Source organism: Bos indicus x Bos taurus, chromosome 14 (assembly GCF_003369695.1).
Source record: "Bos indicus x Bos taurus breed Angus x Brahman F1 hybrid chromosome 14, Bos_hybrid_MaternalHap_v2.0, whole genome shotgun sequence".
NCBI lineage: Eukaryota > Metazoa > Chordata > Mammalia > Artiodactyla > Bovidae > Bos > Bos indicus x Bos taurus.
In genome coordinates this window covers 8,206,189-8,230,221 of record NC_040089.1, presented here as the reverse complement: position 1 = coordinate 8,230,221, position 24,033 = coordinate 8,206,189, and the positions used below count along the sequence as shown (strand labels likewise).

General features: G+C 49.6%; 2 protein-coding genes across 5 annotated transcripts in view; one reads left to right on the top strand and one right to left on the bottom strand.

Annotated features, from left to right (window-relative positions):
* Positions 1 to 24,033, top strand: part of TG (thyroglobulin) — a 235,997-nt gene that overhangs the window by 161,443 nt on the left and 50,521 nt on the right. The gene's annotated exons all lie outside the window — the stretch shown is intronic.
* The window catches only part of SLA (Src like adaptor), a 65,783-nt gene that overhangs the window by 23,804 nt on the left and 17,946 nt on the right, over positions 1 to 24,033 (bottom strand). For 2 of the 4 annotated variants that reach the window (XM_027560795.1, XM_027560797.1), the window contains exon 2: positions 986 to 1,131. In XM_027560795.1, the coding sequence (XP_027416596.1) occupies positions 986 to 1,131 (146 nt within the window). Of the gene's footprint in view, positions 1 to 985; positions 1,179 to 12,625; positions 12,795 to 24,033 lie in introns of those variants that run through there. The other 2 variants (XM_027560796.1, XM_027560794.1) reach the window with 2 other exon arrangements.

Here is a 24,033-nt window from a genome sequence, read left to right as displayed (position 1 = left end):
CTGCAAGGGACATGGGGACACCTGGTGGGGTCACCCCTGTCAGGAGAGGGGGATCGGACTCTGGTTTGCTGTGATAAAAGGTGGGAGGTCCAAGTGTCCCAAAGCTCACGAGACTCACCCTGGAGACGCTGATGGGTCACCCAACCTGACCATCCCCTTTCTGACTCCCTAAAGGACCCATAGGCACATCTTCACTGTTCTTACAGGAAATAAAGGTGGAGTGTTAGCGGCCACCACACCTCTAAACCATGGGTTTGCTCTCAGCCTCCGTCTCTGCTTGCCAGTGTCCCCTCCCAGCTCTTGGGCCATCCTTGAATGACCGTGGCTTTGAGAATCTGGCTCAGCCTTGCATATCTGGAGAAAGCTGGTTCCTGTCATCCTCGATTAACCCGCCACAGTATGCCCTCCTTCTAGAATACCTGGTCCCTGCTGTCCTACAGATGCTCACAAAGATTCCTTTATTTTCAGGAAGATTTCCTAGGACTGGTGGCTAGCATCATCAAGTTACACTGAAAACGTTCTGGTAGAGCTTTTGTAGCATTATATATCCATGCGAACATTATATACCCATGATAATATCATATACTCAGGATAATATTAATATAACCATCATAATATTATATCAGGGTTGGCAAGGAATGGTAAGAAAAAACCTAGACTTCAGAACTGGACCAGCCCAGGTTGGAAATCTGACTCTACTAATAGCTAATATACACATTGCATTTGCTCTGTGGGCCTCAGTTTCCCCACCTGTAAATGAAATAAAAGGATCAAACCAGCTGCTTTGAAATTCCATCGTAAAATGCCAGCAGCTTAGCATCCTGGCAGGGCACCATTGTTGATCATTTTTAGCATTTAATCATGAGCATGTTAACACAGGCAAAGCAAGAGAGATGGTATAAGGAAGCCCTATGTACCCATTGCCCTGTTTGAATAGCTGTCAGCACCCCCATCACCGCATCTTCACCGAAGAAGCCAGACTTACCCTCTGAGCTGGGCAGAGGCCTCTCGGGGGGCGCCGGGGTAGATCGCATGCTGTTTCCCATTTTTCTTTCTCCCCGGGCTGTCGAAGCCGCTCGAAGCCAACGGCACAGGGGATCCACACGGGGAGTCAGCCACGCGCTGAGCCCTCTGGGTGGAGAATGACCCAGTTTAGAGTACATCCTGCATCATATTTTCAGGCCGCTCGCTTCTTGAAAGGCGGGTGTTTTTATGTGAAGATCAGATTCGTGAATGTTGGTTACATTTGCGCAGCTCTACTTCTTTTATCAAGGGAATGACAGAGAAAAACCACAGAGAGGGAAGTTGCTAGCAAGTGTTGTTGGTGGAGAAAGTTTCCATTCCTCGCAGGGCTGACAGCCAGCAGCCGGCAGTGTTCGTGTGAGGGGTTGAGTGCCTCTCAGACTCCCCACCCCAGGGTCTCCTGAGCCCCGACCCTCAACACCCAGGGTCCCGGCCTCTGGAGCTCTTACCCTGCAGGAGTTATGTGGCTCTGCAACCTGAAGGGAATGAGAAATGGGTACTTTCTCTTTCCACTTTGTCTATTCTGTTGGAGTTTCTCAACATGCTCTAAACAACGGGGACAAGTGAAAACCCCTAACAGGGCTGTTTGTTGTCTGCCTGCTTCCTGTGTTGCTACAGCACTTCGGCACCTGCTGTCGCCTTTGATTATCGCAGCATCCTTGCATCCCTTACCCCATTTTGCAGAAAGGAAACTGAGTCTCAGAGAGGGGAAGGATTTTGTCCAAGGTCACACAGCATGGAATGGGGAAGTTGGAATTTGAACAGAGAATGCTAAGTCTCTGGTTTAATTGTTCCATACTGTTCAAATGCTAAGTCTCTGGAACATCATTCCATAATGTTCAAATTCTGGCTCTGCGCATGCAAGCTGGATGCCCTTGGGGAAGTTCTTGACATTTCCCTGCCTGTTTTAGCGAATAATAATAAAACAACATTGGGTTGTGGCTGCAACATTAATAGATAAAGCCTGTGAAACACTTAGAACACAACCTGGCAGAAAATTAATAGGCGTAAAATTGCCAGTTATTGCCATTTACAGTATATTTTCTGAAAGCCCATGGTGAGGGAAGCTCTAATTCTGGGTCTTCATACAAGTACTTTAGAAAGGGGCTTAAATGATTCCATCATAGGAGTGTCCTCTCAGGCTGCTTGAAGCAGAGGAAGTCCACACCTATAGACAGAGGTATTCCTGTCCCTGGGGACAAAGAAAACTGATGAGACAGAATCCCCCAGCCAGTGTCCAGCCCACCTGGAAACTTGCATTCTACCCCATTCTTCGTCTCCAGTTTAAGATCAAGGCGTTAGGAGTTTGAAGGGGCCCCAGAGTCGGCCAATCCAGCCCTTGCATCCTTCCTCTATGCATTTCAGGTTCAGATACTGGGCAGATCAATGCTCCCAGAGCAAGGCCTTTCAGAGACTGAGGGGTGTGTGCACCACTTCCTAACGGGTCAGGGGAAGGCAAGGAAGGGGGGTCTACGTGGTATATTGCAAAACAAGGAAAACCAGAAAGTGTGTCCTTTGAAAGTTAATCTATTTTAACTAGTTACATGAAGTTTATCACTTATAACTCAGACTGAGAGATTGTAGTATCATCGAGTTCTTCCCAAGATAATCACAAGACTTGCCCAGACTCTAAACTTATAATGCACCACAGACTGTGTGGCTGGATGGGCCACGTGCTCCAATGAGAAGGCCCGAATTCTGATCCTGTTGGCCTTTGTGACTGGAAGCAATGAGGGTAGTTTAAGGGCGAGGCCACTCTGATGCAAGATCAAGGCCCTTTTTCCTCCTCCATCTCGCCTCCCCCCTCCCCAAATACAGCCAAGGGGGCGCTCTGTCCCTGGCAGGCCCTTCCTGCAGGCCAGCGGGTTTTAACAGCATCACCCTGGCTCTGGGGGGAACAGGGATGAATTTTCTTTGTCTCGGGTGTGGTGTAGGCACTCCTGGAAATGTGCTCAAAGAAAGTGCTGGGGAAACCGTGCTAGTGGAAGGACCCGCAGCCTCACTCTGAAGTTAAGTGTCTCCTGTGTGGGGCCTTGAGCCAGCGCCCAGAGGACGGGGGGCCTTGGGGTCCCACCCAGTGGACAGGAAGGCTTCCGCCTCTGGGGCCCCACCTGAGGTTTGTTCAGGGAAGGGGGAAGTAAGCAGACTGGCTCTGGGGAGCCGGCACCCTGCATGGGATGCACAGACGTCCTGAGAGGCCCTACTGCCTTTGTCCTGCTCCCAGTGACTTCCTGGAGCCCACAGTCACCCCAGCCCCTCAGCCGCTCCGTCTGTGGTCACCAGGGCTTCTAGTGGAGCTCTCAGGATACATGGGGAGTGGCCCTGCAGGCCTCCCCATGGAGGTATCACTCAAGTGTGTGCCCACCTTGCCCCCTCGCACTCCCAAGGGTGCCCACAGCGCTGCCACTGACTGGGGACAATGCCCCTCTCTGCCTGCAGCCTGATGCTTGGTCTGCAGGATCAGCTAGATCCCAGGGCTTGGGCCTTTCACCCCTCCCCCGAGCGCCCAGTAGGCAGGTGAGCTCTCACCCCTGCAGACCCGGGCCCCTTCCCTGCAGCATGTCTTAGCCTCACTCCTGGTCCATCTTCTCCCCCAGCCACTTCCAAGCGATGACCTCCAGCCATCACGTCATACTCTCATCTCTACATCAGCAACTCCAGGAAAGTCATGCCGATAGACTTTGTTATCGATCAGAGGGGATTCTAACTTTGTTTCCTTCCAACAACTTTATCCTTCTTCTCAAGGATGTGTGTGCTCTTTGAAGGGATTCAGGAACTACAATGAAAGTGAAAGTGTTAGCCGCTCAGTCATGTCCAACTCTTTGTGACCCCAAGAACTGTAGCCCGCCAGGCTGCCCAGTTCATGGAATTCTCCAAGTAAGAATACTGGAGTGGGTAGCCATCCCCTTCTCCAGGGGATCTTCTCGACCCAGGGATTGAACCCAGCTCTCCTGCATTGCAGGCAGATTCTTTACCGTCTGAGACACCAGGGAAGCCCAGGAACTACAATGCAGGAAAACAAAAGATTTGAAACTTGGATTTACAGATGAAAAAACTGAGGTCCATCCAAGGAAAGAAACATACCCAAAGTCTTGAGATGAGATGGGGTGGATGCTAGAAGCCCGGGTTCTTGGTCTTCTCTCTGTTTCTGTCTGGCGGGTGGGCACACTCCGGGAGCAGGGGCTGGGCTGGACTGTAAGCTCCTTATCCCGCCTGTGCTAGTCAGAAAAGCCCATCAGTCCACCTGCTCCTTGGAGGTCTGCTGGCTGATTTCCTGTCATCTCCAGGGAGGAGTGAACTCATCTGAAGGAGGCTTTGATTTGAGAAGAGCGAAAGTGCCCCCAGAGACTGAGAGCTGGGGTTTCCCTAATGAAATGGCTGAGTGATCTGATTTAATCTGTGACAGTTTTATGCAGTGGCTGGAGGTGGGAGCGAGGCTTTGAAAGGCATAATTGCTTCTGGAAACAACAAGGAGAGGGCCAGAGAGAAATGAGTTAATTAACACTGGCTCCGAACAGGCTTGGTTTCTTCATCCCTTTTCTTTGTGGTGTCAGAGGATGGAAACCGACCTTCGCCTCTTCTTCTTCCCCCGTCTTTGGGCCAATGTTGCTTTTTGTTCTGCGAAGACTTGGGCCTCAGTTTACTCTTCTTAAAAATGAAATGAATGGAAAAGATGATCTCCAAAGAGAGAGCCACTGAACCTCTTTCAATTCCAGCAATTTCAGTGACCTTTTGAAAATGATTACTAATAGACCCATCATCGCTTTCTTAAGAAGTCCCGTTACACGGAATAAAATACAAGCCCGGTCTTTACACTTCTGAGGACATGGGCAGGGTGATTCGTGTGGGCGATAAGCAGATGCCACCACCTTTCATCTTCCCGGCATCCCGGAAGGCAGAATTTCTGCATTTACCTTCTCAGTGTGGAGGTCAGCTGGTTGGCTCCCCTGCCCACACGCCCGGGGCCAGAGCCCCGTGGAGCAGGGATGCCAGGGCCCGCCTACTGGCCCTGGCTGCAGAGCCCTTGCCCTTTCCCCAGGGCCATGCTGCAGACTCCACCAGGAGGAAGCTGGGTCCCCAAAGGACTCTGGTCAGCAAATGGCTGGCTGCCCTTTGAGCGGACCCCTGGTATGGAGGAGTCAAGGCGTGTGGGCCCTGCCTTCTCAGGCTGGTTTCTGTCTGACCAGATCAGGGAAGTTTCCATCTTGGGCTCTGTGTTACCGGGTGGACATAGCGCCTGCCACTCAGGGAGCAGCATCCCAGGACTGCTCTGTGCATCTCATCCACTCTGTGCTCCTAAAGGCCAAGCCTCACTCTGGGAAAGGAAGTAACCTGAACCCCTTCATAGTGTGACAAGGGGGCGGCAGCTCGAGGAGCCCCAACCCAGGGAAGGCAGGTCCAGAACAGTCGGGTAAGCGTGGCGACAGTTGGGAGGTGAGAACTCACTTGGGGGTGCAGCCCTCCCTTTGGAATCAGATACTTCTCCCACAGAGTGTGGCAGTGGCAAGTCCGTCCACGTGACCTGCTTCTAAGGTGTGAAGGCATGGTGGCACCAGTGGGGGCCCTCGTCACCCATCACCTCCGAATCCCAACAGCAGCGGTCACCACAGAATCACCAGCACCGCCCCAGGTGGTCAGCCCTTCCTCTGCCGGGCACCAGCATTTTACAGACGTCACACTCCCCCACCAGCTTCTCACAAGAGCCCAGCTTTTAGGTGACAGGAACTAAGCAATGTGTCCAAGGTTATATGAGTAGTAAGAAGGCAAGCCAGGCTTTACACCAGCTCTGCCTGACTCCCAAACCCATTCTCAAAACCACCGCGGAAGGCTGTCCTGCTTGCCTGCCCTCGGGTCTAGTCCAAGAACACAACCGAAAGTGATTTTGAAAGCGTGCCAAAGGAAGCTTTGAGGGCCATAAACGTTGGGGTGGACCTTTAGTCCAGGGGACACAGAGGTCCCCAGGGGTCTCTTGGATGTCAAGTTGCAGTGATTGGAAGCCCAGGGCTGGGGTTTTAACTGGAGGAGGAGGAAGGACAGGAGAGAAGTGCCAGTTAAGGGCTGCTCAGGTTCAGCGGTCACGGCCACTATCAGGCAGCCTGGTGTGGTCAGGAGGGCAGGAGTGAATTGTATGGAAAGTTTTCCAGCCTTTCCAAGCATTGTTCTGAAGAAATATTAATGCTATGGGGAGAAAAAAGCCCAAAACAAAGCAAACAAACAGAAAACTAGCCATACTCACACTATGTCAATATTATGAAACTTCAACACGCGTGCTTAGCCGCCCAGCTGTATCCAGCTCTTTGTGACCCCCTGGACTATAGCCTGCCGGGTTCCCCTGTCTGTGGAATTCTCCAGGCAAAAATACTGAAGTGGGTAGCCATTCCCTTCTCCAGGGATCTTCCAGACCCAGGGGTCAAACTTGGATCTCCTGCACTGCAGGTGGATTCTTCACTGTCTGAGCCTACGGGGAAGCCCAAAATTTTAACACGCATTCGCATATATGTGAAAAACTGTTAAAGGAAATTATTGCCAAGGTGTTTTCAAGGGCTCTCTGAGGATTGATTTTATAGGTGAATTTCTTGACTACTTCTTTACACCTCTCTAAAATCGCCCAGTTTTTCTCCCACGTGCCTGAACTGCTTCTATAATCAGAAGTAGAACTAGGGAAGAAGGAGGGTGCCTTGAATAAAGGGTTTCCAACGCAGGCAAGCAGAAGTTCAGATTCCAGCTCCCTGACCTCCTGGCTGTGTGTCCTTTAGCAAGTTTGCTGCGCTCCTCTGAGCCTCCCTTTCCAAATGCAGAAATTTGAGATTCTAATCCGTGCCCTGAGGGGTTGTTTTGAGGATTAAATTAAGGTCATATCTGAAGCAGAGATAAGCGTGGTAAGATGGGATCACTACAGATTTACCCGCTGGATCCCTAGGGGTACTGGGTGGCCAGCTAGGTCACTGGGCAAACTTTGGCAGTCCTTCCCCTCCTTTAGGCCTCAGGTTCTCAAGTATGGTGGGGAAAGGGTTGGGCCAGACAATGGCTTATGGTCCTTTTGTCTCAATTACCCCCTACCCCACACCCTGAGTGGTACCCGGTACCCACCCAACAGCCCTGGGACTTGCTCGGGGCTGCCTGCGGTCTGCCACCCGCAGCAGGGGCCCTAAGAACTGGGCCAGGACCTTAGCATCGGTTGGCTCCCCTGCCAAAAATCTCTCAGGATTTCCGGGGGCACCCCACCACATCCTGACCTTGCTCGGCAGGTGTGCCGCCCTGTGACCCACATGGTTCCCAGCTCTCCTCGCCGGGCAGGTGCAGCCACAGGCCCGTCCTCCCTGACCCCAGGCCCGTCTTGTTCTCCTGCCCCTGTGCAGAGAAGAAGCCTGCGGTCCAGCCGGCTGGTTGAAACCTGTTCTGACAAAGTTTCCCCAGAAAGCTCAACATGTGAAATAGATAAAAGCAGGCTTATTGGGGGTTGGGGGCTCAGCACTCCCTGCCCCTTTACCTCTCCAGAGAGGACTTTCTGACCCTAGAATATCATAAAGCACCAACTGGAGGTGAGCAGTTCAGTGTCCTCAATTACAAAGAAAAGGCTCAGAGAGGGCAAGCCCTGTTCTCAAGGCCTCTCAGTAATTTTGGATAAGTGCTATGACCCGCCCACCCTCCCCAACCATCCAGCGCTCTTCACCACAGAGAGTCACTGACCATTTATCATCATTGACCCACATGTCCACGAGCCTATGTTCCTTTCACCCTTGGGTGTCCAGAAGAGGATCTCGTATACCCTCAGGATAACAGGGAGTCTCAGCTTTACCCTGAGACCAGGATACACACATCCTAGAAAACATTTTACAGTCATTTTAGGATGTCAGAGGGAGAATCCAGATTTGGGACCTCTTGGTGCTGGGGCGTATTTCAGTTTCATCTCTTAGAATGCCGCTAAACTTCTTTCCACTGCTTTTTGTTGATTTCTGTTTTAAAACTGAGCTTAGCCATAGCTTCCTTGCTGAATTTTCACAAGTAAGGATTAGAGAGTATGTGTTACAAGATTAGCACATTGCTGGGTGTGTGCGTGTGTTGAGGCGGGGAGTGAGTGCTCTGTTGCTCATTTCTCTGCCAACAGTAAATGTGCTACAAGTGAGCACCTTGACCCCAGGCCTAGCGGGATCCTTAAAAAGTGGTGTCCAGCATGGAGAGGTGAACAATACAGTTATTCCTGGCATGGCTTTAACATCTCACTAAAAAAAATTTTTAATTTCCCCATTTCTTTTTTTTTTCCCCTAAATCAACTTTTCATACTCAGAGTGACCACTCCCCTCCTCCCCCCTGCCCCGCAATACACAGGGCTGGTGGGATATGGTACCTTCCAGTCTGTGAGTCTGTTGAACACCAAACAACACTTCCTGACAAAAACCACGTTACAAATGAAGTCAGGCCAGGTCCTCGATACCCACATAACCTACAAGCTGACAATCACAGACCTTGGCAATGAGCAAACAGTCAGAAAGCCAATTATTTTGATGTTAGATCACAGAGATACGCAATTGCACAGAATGGGAAAGCAGTGAAGACGAAATGGGCTTTTCATTTCAAACGCCTGGGAAATGCAGGTCTCGTCAGAAGGTGGAGGTCGATGGTGACGCAGATGGATAGGCGAGAGGGCGTTTGGACGTCTGGGCCCGGGCGTGGTGAAGTTAGGGGTTCCTGTATTGCATAACTTTTCCCAGCAAGACTTGGGTTTGCTCTTTGTACAGATACGTGAACCACCAGCGAGGCTCATGAGCTTATCAAGGGAGACGGAAATTGTTCTTTTGTCTCTTAACGGCCTTTGCATGTGCTGAGCCGCACGTGAATCACTTGCAGATGCCTGGGGTGGGGACCCCCGAAGCTACACTTTCTCAGCTCAGGGTTTCATCCTTACATGCTCAGGGTCACCTGCCTTGCCCGCAAAGGGGATTCTGACACTCTCTTGTGTGGTGGTTTGATAGTGACTGTAAGTGCCTTGAAGTCAGAGGTCTGTGTTGACTCAGACCTGAAACACACTAGGTGTTCCAAAGGGAAAGAAAAGGAAGAGATGAAAACTGAGGAGACCCTGTGCCCGGGAGAGACACACCACGGCCATTATGCCTCTTGTAGGACTGAGGAAACCAAAGCCAGAGTGTTTGCATAACTTATCTGGGTTTATCAGCGAGCTGGTAAGAGAGGAGGCAGGGCTTGAACCCAGGTGTCTGGCTCCGGAGCCCGGCTCTTAAGTCCTCTGCTCTGAGTCATAAGGAAGTGGACAGAGGGTTACATGAAGCTAAATCAACCCCTTTTCATGACAAGATCGTGGCGCTGCTCTTGTACGCTAGGAGGTCAGTTGCATCATAGCTGTTAAGTAGATAGACCAGTTGGTATATTGCTAAAGTAGCATATCAGGAAGTGGTTCCTGACCTACCAGGCTCTTCCAAGTTCTATTCAGAGGATGTAATCTTTAAGCTGATTGTCCACGTGACTTGGAGGCTGTGGGAGTCCAGAAGAGTAGGGGGAGATGGCACATTTGTACTTTGAGAAGGAGCGTGCCTGCCTCCAAGGGCTAAAGTGAGAATTAAAGGTAAAGACTTCACTGACAACAGGTTTCCCTCTGCCCTCTGTCCAGGGTTCTGGCCCCTTCATGCCTCACACCACAATTCCTCGTTATGGATTTGTGTCTTCAACAGCCCCAGTTTATAAACTCCCTGAGCACGCGATCCTTTCTTTAGTGTATTGCTCAATGAGAAATCATTACCTTGCAGGTGCCTGGCACGTAGTAAGGGCTCACTGCATTCAGTCGAGTGGCTAAAAGTGTCCCTCCAGAGTACCCAGCACAGGGCAGGCAGGCAGGGCTGTGCCCTCAGGGGCAGCCCTGTCCTCTCAGGGTGGGCCTTTCCCCCAAGGACCATTGCAGGGACAATTCCCACTTTGGTCTGAAGCTCCTGAAGTCTCCCCACCTGCCCCCACCCCCACCCCGAGTCCCCCAGCCATGGTCCCAGTTGCCTGAAGGTGCCAAGGAGGGAAGCGTGACTTTGCGAGGCTGTATGGCAACAAAAGTGAGCGGCTTGGAGGCCCCACGGTTTCTGTCTGTAGCTCCAGTTACCGTAACGAAATGAACTGCCTCCCCCCGTGGTGGTTCTCAGATGGGAGGAAGTGGTCGGGACCAGTGTACCTGTTTCCTTTGGAACTCTTGGGAAGGTGGGAGGGGAGGAAATCAGTCAGAGGATACGGCCTCAATGCGTTGCTCATTAGGGAAGGATGGATGGATGGATGAGTGGGTGGACAAACGGATGGATAAATGTACTAACAGGGCCCTCAGGTTGCTGACAAGAACCAAAGGCTCTAGCTTGACATGCTGGAAAATTTTAATGAGAATTTTAAGCTCCAGCTTCTCAGAGCTGGGGGAATAAATTCTTGCTGAATGTCAGATGAGAAATTAAAACCCAGCAGCATCTATTAATGCAGGAAGCTGACTGGGGTTTCCTGAGATGAATAATTTCTAAGTCTTTAAGGAAGACCCACTCCCCTTGGAAATACATTGCCAGCTCTTGAAACTAAGAGTGGAGGAATGTTTTTTTCTTTCTGTATTGGGAAGATGATTTCAGTGCAGTACGAACCTACCTATAGCTGTTTCACTTAAGTGAGATGGAGGACCACCAGGTAGAAATAAGTATTCAGAAAAATCGAGCAAGGAATCACAGGTCATCGGCTGTGCCATGTGACCCGTCATATTGAACACTGCCCGCTACTGTTTACTGCCGATGGATGCACAAGCAGCTTGGGTGCTTTAATTGTCTGGGTTAGGAGTGATAGTAGCTGCTGTTTAGTACTTAGCACGCACTACATATTGTATATAATTTAAACTTTCTACAAACACATAAGGAAGCTGGTCTTCTTTTTATTATACTAAGAGGAAAAAGCAAACACTCAGATAGGCAAAGCGACTTGCCCAGAGTCACACAGTGAGTACACTGGCGACCAACCCAGAATGTAGGCCCAGGTGGAGCTGATTAAAAAAAAAGGTTTTCCTGGTCTTACTTCCCAGATTCTAGATCTTTTTTAAGACACAAGAGTCTAAATAGCTTTCAGCCTATTCCATAGATTTTTTTCCCCTGTTATTACCATTGTATGTTTCAGAGCCTATTAAGCACTCTTTTTTTGAATATTTATTTACTTATTTGGCTGCACAGGGTCTTAGTTGCAGCATGTGGGATCTAGTTCCCTGACCGGGGATCGAACCCAGGCCCCCTGCATTGGGAACTCACAGTCTTAGCTACTGGAACACTAGGCAAGTTCCTTAAGTACTCTTGAATAACATTTTCCCAACTGAAGACTATAGTTTGCACCAAACTTTGCCAGAAATTTTACTTGAGTTTACCTCCCTATTTTTGAAAGAACCACAGCCCAGTACAGGATCTCATAGCAACCTACAAAAAGACACCCTGCAGTCGATGGAGCATACTTCTCTTAATACTACGAGCACTGCTTTAAATACACACTTTTGTCCTCCCCCCACTTCAGCTCACTTAGGTGGGGCTCTTCCTCCCCCGTCTCAGCCCTTGGAGCCCTCGGAGCCTCTCACCAGCTGTGTGACTTGGATGAATCACTTAACCTCTCTGAGCCTCATTTTCTTGTTTGTTGGAAGCGAATAATCATGGTAATCTTAACAGGATTGTTAGAAAGATTGAAGGAAAATAACTTTTCGTGCAACATGCCTCCCCTGCCACTCAGCTGGGCGGACTCCATCCCTTCACACTATGTGCACAACCCCGATTCAGGACATTCTGAGGCCAAAACCCAGGCCATTTCCCTGACACACCAGGCTCTCTGGACATGGAAGAACCTAGCAGGATAAGGAGTGTGCCGTGTTCCTTAGAAAATTCTAGTTCTCCAAAATATCTCCTAATGCTTGCATTTTATTTTCAGATTTTTGTATGCCTCCCATGTTTGCCTTTGATTTAATCATATGCGCCATAAAAATCTCACCTACTTGGATTCTTATTGTTTGTTACCATCAGTCATTGTTGGCATCTTCCCAAGAAGATCCACACCCCAGATGCCTAGAAGCACCACTGTGATGTCCACCTGCCTGGGCTCCAGTTACACACGTTATGACTCCATGCTGGTAGCATTTTACTGAGCCCCTACTACGTGTCTGACACTGGCCTGGACACTTTGCGTAGCTTAGCTCGTTGAATCTGCCCAATACCTGTGTGAGCTGTGTACCATTATTCCCACTTCCCAGAGGAGAGAATGAAGGCCTGGAGAGATTTAAATGTCTCACCTAAGGATATACCTCTAGAAAGTCTAATAGCAAGCTGGAGTGTCCACAGTGAGAACCCTGCTCTGTGCTAGAATGTTCTGTGGCTGGAAGATCTCCTTCTGGCATGAGCGTGCCCGGTCTGAGCTCTCCCAGCCCTTCCTGGCATAGAGTTCCCCATCAGTGAGCAGCCACGACTCAACAGCCACAGAGCCTCACTTAGACCTGCTTCTGCCTATCTTCCCAGAGCATGTCTGTCTCCAGAAAGTCCCCCCACTGCCAGCTGTGTGTCTCAGGGGTCCCGACACCTCCCCTCCAAAGCCCCTGCCACGTCCCCCCAGATACCTTCAACAGCTGGGCACGGTCTCCCCTGGGAGTCGCAGAGGAGGGACCATCAGGAGCACCATCACCACCACTCCGTCAGCTGCTACTTCCGTGGCAGAGTGAGCCTCCCGCCGGTGCAGAGCCCATGCTATCGAGAAGCACAGTTGCTAAACCGGCTGCCACTTCCTCTGCTAGAAACGAGGAAGGCGCGGGCTGCAGGAGACAGGTTCCTGTTTTCAGCAACCGCGCCGAGCAGACTTCTCTTTGTAAGGACAGTGCAGATAGCAACACTGTTCTTTTTTTTTTTTGCAAAGCACTTGGGAATATGGACAGCTTGATTCTAAGTGTCCAGGCCATGCTCCGCTTTCAGACACGGGGACATTTTGTCTCTAATTAAAAGGCAGAGGAGGCTGAGAGGATGCTCTTATGGTCTAAAGCTCACTGGGTCCAAGGGGGCTGAGGCTCAGAAGCCTCAGCTGCTTCTCTCTTCTCAGGTTCTTGATGTCACGGCCCAGTGGGCCCTGAGCAAAGCTTCTGGTCTTGGCTCCACTGTAGACAAGTTTTTAATTGGCAGAGGATTGAAATAATGGGCCTCAAAGACCCTTTACAGAAAGGAGCAGCCCACCAGCCTTCCCGGGGGAGGCAAACCACCCCTTGGCTGGCTGGTGCTACAACTGGAAGAAACTAGAAAGGTTATGAAAGGTTATAAAACTAGAAAGGTTATGAAAAATAGTCAGCTGTCCTAGGTTCCTGATGAAAGTTGCCTAAGGAAACATGGTAACTGAATGTATGATGCCTGACTGGCTCCTGGATCAAGGGAGAAGGACTAGAAAGAACATTCCTGGGATGGAGGTAGGGGTATTCAAACACAGACTGCATATGAGACCATTTGTGTCAGCGCTCATTTTCTGGGCATAGAGCTATGTGAAGAATGTGCTAATTTTTAGGAACTTCGTGCTAATGTATTTAAGGTCAAGAGGCACGCTGTCTTTAACATTCAAATGGTTCAGTAAAAAAGAAAGAAAACATACACACACAAAGAGAAAGAGAATGAGAAAGACAGAAAGCAAATGTGGCAAAATGTTCATGCTTGGTCAGTTTAGGTGAAGGGAATATGTGCATTGTACTATTTCAGCTTCATGATGGGTCTCAATTTTTTTAACTAATAGTATATATCTCCCTGTTCATAGCATGCTTCCCAGGAGGTGTAGTGGTAAAGAATCCGCCTGCCAATGCAGGAGATGCAAGAGATGCTGGTTCGACCCCTGGGTCAGGAAGATCCCCTGGAGAAGGAAATGGCAACCCACTCCAGTATTCTTTCTTGCCTGGAGAATCCCATAAACAGAGGAGCTTGTAGGGCTACAGTCCAAGGGGTCACAAAGAGTCGAACACGACTCATAGCATGCTGGTCTTGATCGAAAGCCCAACACATGGAGCCCAAGGGCTTGTTGGTAGAGATGGAAGCTGCCGGAACGCCGGCTCCAGACAGCGTGTCATGGAGGTGCCTGGGTGAGCTCGGAATGCCAGGTGACCTGCTGCATAGCCCTCTGAGAGCCCTGGTCCACCTCCCACTTCACAGAGAAGACAGAGCATCCAGTGATCTGCCCAGCATCACTCAACTGGTCCACAAGCAGAGTCAGGTCACTGTCTGGGACTGGTGGCGCGGCCCCAACCTGGTGGGAACAACTCGGCCAGCAGGGACAGTCATTTAGAAACCTCTCTCACTGTTGTGATCGAAGATGAATTCAAAACACCAGGGCTGCTTCTAAATTTAGCAGGGGCTCTGTACTAGAGAGGTGCTTCCTTAGACGACTTGTAAGAGTCCCTGTACTGCGCGGGGCACCCTGGGAAGGGGCAGAGGAAATGTTGCAAAGACTGACTGGGTGCTTGGCCTCGAGGGGGAGGAGTGGGCAGGCAGGGAGAAGCAGAAGTGGATTTTTCCCCCTGAACTCACCCAGAGGAGTAACAGAGGTTTAGATTGATAGTTCAGAGGCATGAAGCTTTAGGCAACTTGTCAAAAAATATTTACTGAACATCAATTATGAGTTAGACTCTGAAGTCATTCCCTCACTCAATTATTTATTCAGTGACGTTTTCTAGGCATTGGAATTCAGCCGTGCATGAAAGCCCTGCCCTACTACACAGCTATCAGTTCTGGTGACTCTGTAAAGAAAGGAAAATGGCCATTGTGGAGCTGGGAGAGGAAGGGGCTCTCTGTGCCATGAGCTGAGGCTCCAGGAGGAAAAAGATCAGCCTGGGAACACGTTAGAGGGCTAGAGGCTCATGCAGACTTCGGGGGACAGGGAGGAAAAGCACGGTGGGCTTAAGGTAGCTCCCGGTGGTCTAATGGTGGAGGCTGACAGCAGGCAGGCAGGGACCATAGACGGGTCTCTATCAAAGGGAGTGGTCGGTGCCCAGGAGAGGCTGCTGCAGAAGGAGAAGCCCAGAACTGGGAGCCATGGGAGCCCACGTGGCAGGATCCTCTCTGCTTGTTTCCACTGGGTGACCCGGAGCTGCTGCCCACTTGCCCTGGCCTTGCTGTTTCACGACCTTCCTTTCACCCCTGGGGTGACGGCATGGAAATGGGGTCTGTTTGAGAAAACATACCTGAAGCTGTCAACTGCACTTAAAAGAATCCCAGGCTGTGGCCCAGGCTGAGGGATGGTATGGAGGTTGGAGCCCACACTTGGCAGGGGACACCCCCACCAAGGTCCTTAAGTTAAGAATGGGATCAGCCCTGGCTGAGTGGCCACGTGTCCGGCAACCACACTACAAGAGCGCATGGAGACATCCAGGTCCATTAGTGTAAAAGCAGCTGATTTCCAGGGAGCTTTTTGAGTTAATGAACTGTTATATTGTTATTCGGTTGCTCAGTCGCTTTTGACTCTTTGGACTGCCGCACGCCAAGCCTCCCTGTCCATCACCAACTCCCTGAGCTTGCTCAAACTCATGTCCATTGAGTCGGTGATGCCATCCAACCATCTCATCTTCTGTCTCCCCCTTCTCCTCCTACCTTCAGTCTTTCCCAGCATCAGGGTCTTTTCCAATGAGTTGGCTCTTCTCATCAGGTGGCCAAATATTGGAGCTTTAGATTCAGCATCAGTTGTTCCAGTGAATATTTAGAGTTGATTTCCTTTAGGATTAACTGGTTTGATCTCCTTGCTGTCCAAGGGACTCTCAAACATCTTCTCCAACACCACAGTTGGAAAGCATCAGTTCTTCAACACTCAACCTTCTTTATGGTCCAACCCTCACATCCATAGATGACTCCTGGAAAAACCATAGCTTTGACTAGACAGACCTTTGTCTGCAAAGTGATGTCTCTGCTCTAATATGCTGTCTATGAGCTATTAGGACCCAGGCTAATGTCCACAGGCAAATTAGCAAGATGACCCTGTATGTTGAGATTTGCTTGACTAATTTCCTCCTACTTCTGTGGATAAGATGATGATCTTATTGAAACCTTCTCCTTTGTAAATGCTAGCTTTACACATGTAGTGTCATCGAGAGCCAGGTGTTACCTACCCCCCCGGGGGGTCTGCAGTTCTCCTAAACCAAGCAGGAACGAAGCCCACTTCTCCAGCGTGAGGTCCATAGGAAGATGTGCATAGATTAGCTAGCATAGTGCAAGGTGTATGGCAGGGGCGGGGGGTGGCGGGTGGGGTGGGGATATGGGAACCACGGAATATGCCTCCGCCTCTTTCCTTTCAAAGTGGAGCATAAGCTGGGACAAGCAGGGGCAGGTCTAACACAGACCATGAGCCCAGCACCGAGCCTGCCCCCCAAACAGATGAGCCACACCCATGCATCAGATGAACAAGTAAATGGAAGTGATGGATCTGCTTTCTGAACAAAAAGCACCTGGGCTGTGAATATTGACTCTTCACCTCCCGGGAGGATGATGAGCTAACCTTGAAAATCATCTGGGAGATATCAGACCCCATTGTTTCCTGAGAGTTGGGAGCTGTTCATGTTTCTGGAACTATCTCCAGAGCTGGGTAAATGGTCCATGTGGATGACCTGAATTATCCAGCTAGAATGGCACCTGAATGTGTATCCTCAGAATCTTTGTGTTTCTCTCGGGGGTGCCTCTTGGAGCTGGCAGTGTTTTCAGGAGAAAAAAAAAAAAAAAGCAGAAGCTCTGTTTGCACTGAAGCTTCTCCACTCTGAGGAGTTGCACAAATGTGTTGATTCACCCGAGCTGTTCTCTTCTGCGGTTGCTCAACTTGTCCCCTTTGCATCCCCCTTAGCGACAGTGGGTTCCCAAAGCTTGGGAAGCTCTCTGAGAGGGGCCCCAATTTCAGTCTTAGCAACATTGCAATTTTGCTTTCCCTACTGACTTCCTGTAGATGCATGAAGATGCAAACTCTTTTCTTTTCTAGATCTAACAGGTATTTCTTTATTTAAATGAATATTGTATTGAGTAACTATTGGCTTCATGCCAACCATGAGGCTAAGCTCAGGGGGCATCAGGGTGACTGGGACTCATGTCCTGACATCCGAGAGGTCAGCAGACAGGGACCAGGAATAAACCACAATGAGAGGGGAGCACAGTGGGGGTTCTGTGGGAGGAGAAACTAAAGGAAATGGTTCAAAATGTTGCAGTGGCCCCGAGTCTTGAGGACGCAGGTGATGTTCAGCTCAACCTTGAACATGAGTCCACTAAGGCTACACATTTGGCAGTGCTGGCCGGGACATTCCATTGGTCCCTTCATGTTTTTTCTCTCTTTGTGGGATGATAAGTTGCATCTTGTCTGGAGTCGGAAGTGACGTCATTATCGGCCACGTCGGTCCTCCCGCTGCCTGTGATCCCCTCTTCCCTCTCAGTGTTCCTGGAACAGGCTGACGAGCTGACCCGCTCAGGTCAGTTCAGTCTCAGCCCAGCTCTGCCCCAGCCTTCCACCCCCGCTGCCCTCACTGTGCGTGGCCTTCGTGTGGCTTCCTCCCTGGTCCTCACTGCTCCGACCTGCCATCTCAGTGACTTCCACTTTCTCCTACTGCCTGGCAGGCTCTGCTGGCTCTGTCCCTGAATTTACTCCTGCTGTTCCCCTCATTCTAGGATCTGCCAGAATCAGGAGTGAGTCTCCAGTCCGGGCCAGCCAAGGCTTGATCCTTTCCTCTTAGAGACTTAGAGCCTGGTGGAAGGACTCATGTTCCCTTTACCCTATGCAGTGGGGTAGGCCCTCTCCCCTGCCTGCTCTTGTCCTCTGTCCTAAAGTGAGGTTCCTCAGCTGTCTGAACAGCCTGTTCCCCAGACTGGCTCCTGCCGCGTGGCCCTGGTGGGGAGGAGGGATGACAGAAGCGGTGCCATCTGTCTGTAGTGGAGCCTTTTGCCAGAACGCCCTGTGACTGTCCTAGAGGCAAGAAGTTTGCTGGTCGCTTTTATTCCCACCAGCGGAGCAAACGCTATGGCGCATGGGGGCATCCTCGTTCGACTGTTTCCTTCAGTCCACTGAGAAAAGGCCTCTTCCTGTTCTCGAGTGCAAGTGTTCTCGTCTCTGAACTTGTTGATCATGACAGTAAGACAAAGTTTTGAGTGAGTTTGAGTAAGCATTCCCTATATGTGCACATTTTTAATATACACATCTTTTATATACACAGTCATTAGTTATATTCATAGATGACTGTACTAAAATATACATTATATATATAAACATGTTTTAAAAGAATAAGACTACCTAAATGATATTTATAGGTAAATATTCTGGAAATTTCTTCCTGTGTACCAATGGATTGTCTGTGTTTGGGAGACCAAGACTCTAATAGAAACATAAAGAGGAAAACAAGTATTATTTTAGTATTTGTTTAGTATTATTATCCTAAACAAAAAGGATTATTAACAAGGAGTTTTGAGACATCACAGGTTATCTTTCCTTGGTTCAAATGTACAGTTGAACCAGGAAGGACTCAGAGATCCTTGTGGATTTCACTTAGGACAAAGGCAAGAGGCAGTCTTACCAAGAGAAATAGGATTTGGTACATGGTGGCATCAGGTGGTATCAGGCCCTTTGAAGGGAAGTTCTTCAAGCTTTTCTTTAATACCTCCCCTTTCCCACCTCTATGTTGGTCTGTCTTCCGAAAACCGTTAAGTTCCATGAAGGCCAGGCGGCTTCCTGTTTTGTCAATGATTGACACCTAGCATTAGCACCTTGCATGGCCAGAGTAACCATCAAATATTTGCTAGGAGGAAGAAAGGGCAGAACGGATGGAGAATTGGAGGGTGGGACAGGGAGAGTGAGAATTTAAAACAAAAAAACTCAGAAAGACAAAGAAACCCCACTTCCCGTAGATTACAAACTTTCTTCAGGCCTTCATGGGTGTGTGTTCAGTCATGTCTGATTCTTTGTGACTCCATGGACTTCAGCCTGAAAGGCTCCTCTGTCCATGACATTCTCCAGGCAAGAATACTGCAGTGGGTTTGCCATTTCCTACTCTAGGCCTTAATCATCTTCAAATTCCATGCAGCATCTTGCATACAGGAAATGCTCAAAGAAGCCCATGGAGTTATTCTGGTAAAGAACTAGCTTCTGATGGCAGAGCTGGCTGTATCCCAGAGTTGATAGGAAGAGCTGGATGAACATTAAAGATAAGACCTCTGAAATTAGCTCTCGAGCGTGAGCCGAGTCAGCCCTCTTCATTGCTTCACCCCTGTATTTTCATCTCATAAACAATAATCTCAATTACACTTGTCCAAACACCTCAAAATATGCTTTAACAGCACAAAATGAGGTTACCATCTCTCATAGCATGATGATGGCTTTTATTAAAGTCCCCTTGCTAATAACTTCTCTCTCATTTTATGATGCCTTAATACTTCTATGAGATAGGCTTTCCACTCAAAACACGATTCCGTGGTTGTCATCTGAAGAACAAGCTCAAAACTGGCCTTAATGCAATTTAGAATGGTGTCATCCGTTTCCAAGCCACTGGGTGGGTGTGAAATTGTCAGCCAGCCTTTACTTCATCACCCACAGAGCCACGACTAATTACACCCAGCAGCACGGGGCCGCCAAGCAGGGACAGAAGATAGACAAGCCCAGCTGCTTAAAATATCCTTGGCCAATACAGAACTGCAATCCCCAAAGCTTTCTTTAGATTGGAAAAGATTTGGCTATTTTTTAAATTTGAGTTTGAGACTGAGCGACTTCACTTTCACTTTTCACTTACATGCATTGGAGAAGGAAATGGCAACCCACTCCAGTGTTCTTGCCTGGAGAATCCCAGGGACGGGGGAGCCTGGTGGGCTGCCGTCTATGGAGTTGCACAGAGTCGGACACGACTGAAGTGACTTAGCAGTAGCAGCAGCAATAATATTATAAATCATAATAACTGATCTCTGACAGTGCTATACAGGTTCTGAAATATTTTTCAAACCTGTTATTTCATTTAATTCTTGCTAGAGCTCTTTGAAATATCAATTCTGATTTTAATATTGGCTACCATTTATTGGAAACCTAACCCATGTAAGCACATTACCTTTTACCTCATCAATTCATCTCAACAATCTAGTGAAATATTCTTCTTACCCTCATTTTACACTTGAGGAAACTGAGGCACAGGGGATTTAAATAGCTTTCCTAAGTACTTCCCTGGTGGCTCAGAGGTTAAAGCATCTGCCTGTGTCTGTCTGCAATGCGGGAGAGCTGGGCTCGATCCCTGGGTTGGGAAGATCCCCTGGAGAAGGAAATGGCAACCCACTCCAGTATTCTTGGCTGGAGAATCCCATGGATGGAGGAGCCTGGTGGGCTGCAGTCCATGGGGTCGCAAAGAGTCGGACACGACTGAGCGACTTCACTTTCACTTTTCTTTCAAGTACACACAGCTTGTAGGAGGAGGAGATACTGGCCTTGTATGTGCACTAATAATGAACTCATGGTCCATGCTCTCGATACTGTACCTTGAGACACTATTATGTACCCGTTTTACAGGTGGAGAAACTGAAATCCAGGTAGTAAAACCACTTACCAAATTGTAAGTTTAAGATTCAGAAGATTTCTCCAATCCCAAAGCTCAAGCTCTGTCCATTCTTTTTCTACACCGTATAAAAATGTATATTTGTTTTTCCCTGACAAATTTGAAGGGGATTGTGTTGTTGCAAATGACGTGACATGGGTTCCAGGAGCTCAGCTGGGGCGGGGCTCGGAAGCAGGCCTTTTTAGTTCATACCGATGCATCAGCACCTTAGCAAGAGTCCCCTGGGCTTGTCACACGGGGGAGTTTGGGGAGGGGTCTGGCAGAGTGATGGGCCCAGGGCCTGCGAGGGCTACCCTTGTTACAGGGAGGGGGCTAAGCTCAGACCGCACACCCATTAGCTGGAGCTAATACAGGATAAGGAAGTGAGCCGTGGAGAATGCAGGGCCCTGCTGAACACACAAGGCCAAGTGCGGGAGGATGCGGGTGTGAGGCTCAAGTCTGAAGGACAGCTGCCAGGACAGCCCAGGGCCGCAGGGTTCAGTCCAGCTGGATGTGCAGACGGCTTGCCTTCAGGCGCTCCATGCCGCCTCTGTGGTCTGGATGTGAGGTGGGAGCCCTCCACCGTCCACTTCCGGTGGGGGCCCCTCCCGCCTCCCCACCGCTGTGGCCAGCACAGGGCCTCCAGCCCAGAACCTGACTCCGGCACCCATGACTGATCTCCCCAGGGTGGCCCCCTCACCTGTACCTTTGTGCCGGGCACCCAGGAAGGCCTTCTGGGTCAGTGCCCTGTCTCCCGGTCCAGCCTCTTTCCAAGGTGCCCCCTCTAGGGATGTCTAATGAGAGCTGGGCCACGTCCCTCCTCTCTGTTCTACTCCCTCTGACAGAGGCATCCCCGGTCATGTCCGTGCGGCCCCAGTCACCCTTGCTGGTGACACTGTCCCCTGAGAGGCTACCCTGTCCCCCAGCCAATTCCCCTTCTGCACACACAAGACCATCCACACCCACCAGAGTCTCAGAACTTACACACACACTGCTCTTCTCCAGCGTGGCCTGGGGAGCCCTTTCTCCCCAGGAGCTGGTCAGTGCCACCTAGTCCAGGAAGGAAAGGAGGAGGAAAGCAAAGGAGGAGGAGATGGACAGAGGGATGTGATCGCAGGTGACGGGGAGGAAACCAGTTACCAGACAAGGCTTTCTCACTCCCAGATGACTGGGCCGGGCCTTACCGTCTTCTTCTTGTAGTTTAGTCGATAAGTTGTGTCCAGCTCTTTTGCAACCCCATGGACTGTGGCCCACCAGGCTCCTCTGTGCGTGGGGTTTCCCAAGCAAGAATACCAAAGTGGGTTACCATTTCCTTCTCCAGGGGAACTTCCTGACCTAGGGACCCAGCCCACATCTCCTGCTTTGACAGGTGGGTTCTTTACTGCTGAGCCACTTGGGAAGCCCCCTACTATCTTCTAGATGCTCATATTTGGAGGCATAGTTCAAACAGTCAGCCATGGCTGACTGCAGAGCCACACTTATAGAAAAAACAGGCTGCTCAGTCTCTCCTGTGGGGCAGAGCAGCCAGACTTCAGTTCCAGGCCAGCTTCCTCTGGGCCAGAAATTCCCTCCATGCCCCTCACTCTTCCGTCTTTCCAGCTTGATATTAGACGTGGGAATATAGCCCTGGGCAAGAGCTGGCTAACCCCCGACCCCCAGATCTGCCACCAGTTCCAGTTATCTCTGTATACTGATCCATACAACCAAACAGAGGGATGAATAAAATCCCCCAACTATGTAAATTGGAACAGCTGCTGTGGAGAACAGTAAGGAAGTTCCTCAAACATAGAGCTAAAAATAGACCTACCATATGACCCTGCAGTCCCACTCCTGGGCATATATTCAGAGAAAAACATGATGTGAAAGGGTACCTTCACCCCCGTGTTCACTACAGCATGAACCGAGTAACCGAGTAACCATGTCTACAGTAACCAAGACATGGGGACAGCCTAAATGCCCATCGACAGAGCTTCCTCTGTCGATAAAGAAGACACAACGGACTATTACTCAGCCATTAAAGAGAATGAAATAATGCCATTTGTAGCAACATGGATGGGCCCAGAGATTGTCGTACTGAGTGAAGTGAGTCACAGAAGGAGAAATATCGTATGACATCCTTTATAGGTGGAATCTAAAAAGAATTGATACAAATGAACTTACAAAATGGAAAGAGACTCACAGGCTTAGCGAACTTATGGTCGCCAGGGGAAAGGCTGGGAGGAAGGAATAGTTAGGCAGTTTAGGATGGACATGTTTGACTTCCCTGGTGGCTCAGACGGTAAAGCGTCAGCCTGCAATGTGGGAGACCCGGCTTCGATCCCTGGGTAGGGAAGATCCCCTGGAGAAGGAAATAGCAACCCACTCCAGTACTCTTGCCTGGAAAATCCCATGGACGGAGGAACCTGGTAGGCTACAGTCCATGGGGTCGCAAAAAGTTGGACACGACTTAGCGACTTCACTTTTCTTTCTTTCTTTAGGATGGACATGTATACACTGCTATATTTAGAATGGATAACCAACAAGAACCCACTGTGCAGCAAATGGAGAGAAGATTAAAAAGTAAAATAAAATTCTAACTTCACAAAATGGATAGGGTAAATAAAGTTAACTGATTTGCCCAATAAGACAAGGCCACTAAGAGCAGAGGCTCGAATGCAAGTCTTTCTTTTTGCTTAGTCTGTGTTGTTACCACTTCTCTACACTGGTTTTGCTTTACAAATTTTTTAAAAGCATGACAATGTATAATTATTCAGCGAAGGGCTGGCGTGTCCCACTGGGAGGACCTAGAGAACTAAAAGGAATTGAAGGAGTGGGAGCCAGTGGGGCGTTTGCTCTGCACGCGGCCCTGTGCTGAGCTCTCACACTCCTTACTTCCTATATCTCTGGCAGCAAGGCTGTAAGGCTGAGGGAACTGAGTCTTGAAGAAGTGACTAATCTGTTCAAAGCCAAAGCGTAGGAATGTGGGAAAGCCCAGGCCAACCTCCTCTAAGATTTGCCCTCTCCTCCATACAGTCCCAGCTGTCCTAGGCATTCATTCTAAATCAGCCGGTCCCTGAAACAGAGCCACGGGAGCAATGGCTGGACAGAAACATCCAGGTACCTAGGCACTTTTACAAGTTGTAATTTGGAAATTACTTTTCAAAGGCGACATTTCCCCTACTGCGTGTGTGTATGAACTGCTCGTTGAGAACAGAGGGGGAGCTCCAGGAGCCTGCCTTTCCATTCCCTTTGAAATCAGAAGGCGGCCGTTGCCTTGGCCAGGAGTCAGGGTATTACCTTTTAAAGGGTGAAAGCTTAGCCTGGGACAGCAGTACGTTTCGAGTGCCACGCGTTTAAATGGTTTCTGACAGGCAGAAGGTGACAGAGGCCGTTGGGTGTGATGCTCGTGACAGATGAGGGGAAAAAAAGGCATTTTGTCAAGTTTCCAAGAGCATGGAAGACAAGCATGACAGGAGAGCGAGCATGGTTCTAAAGGG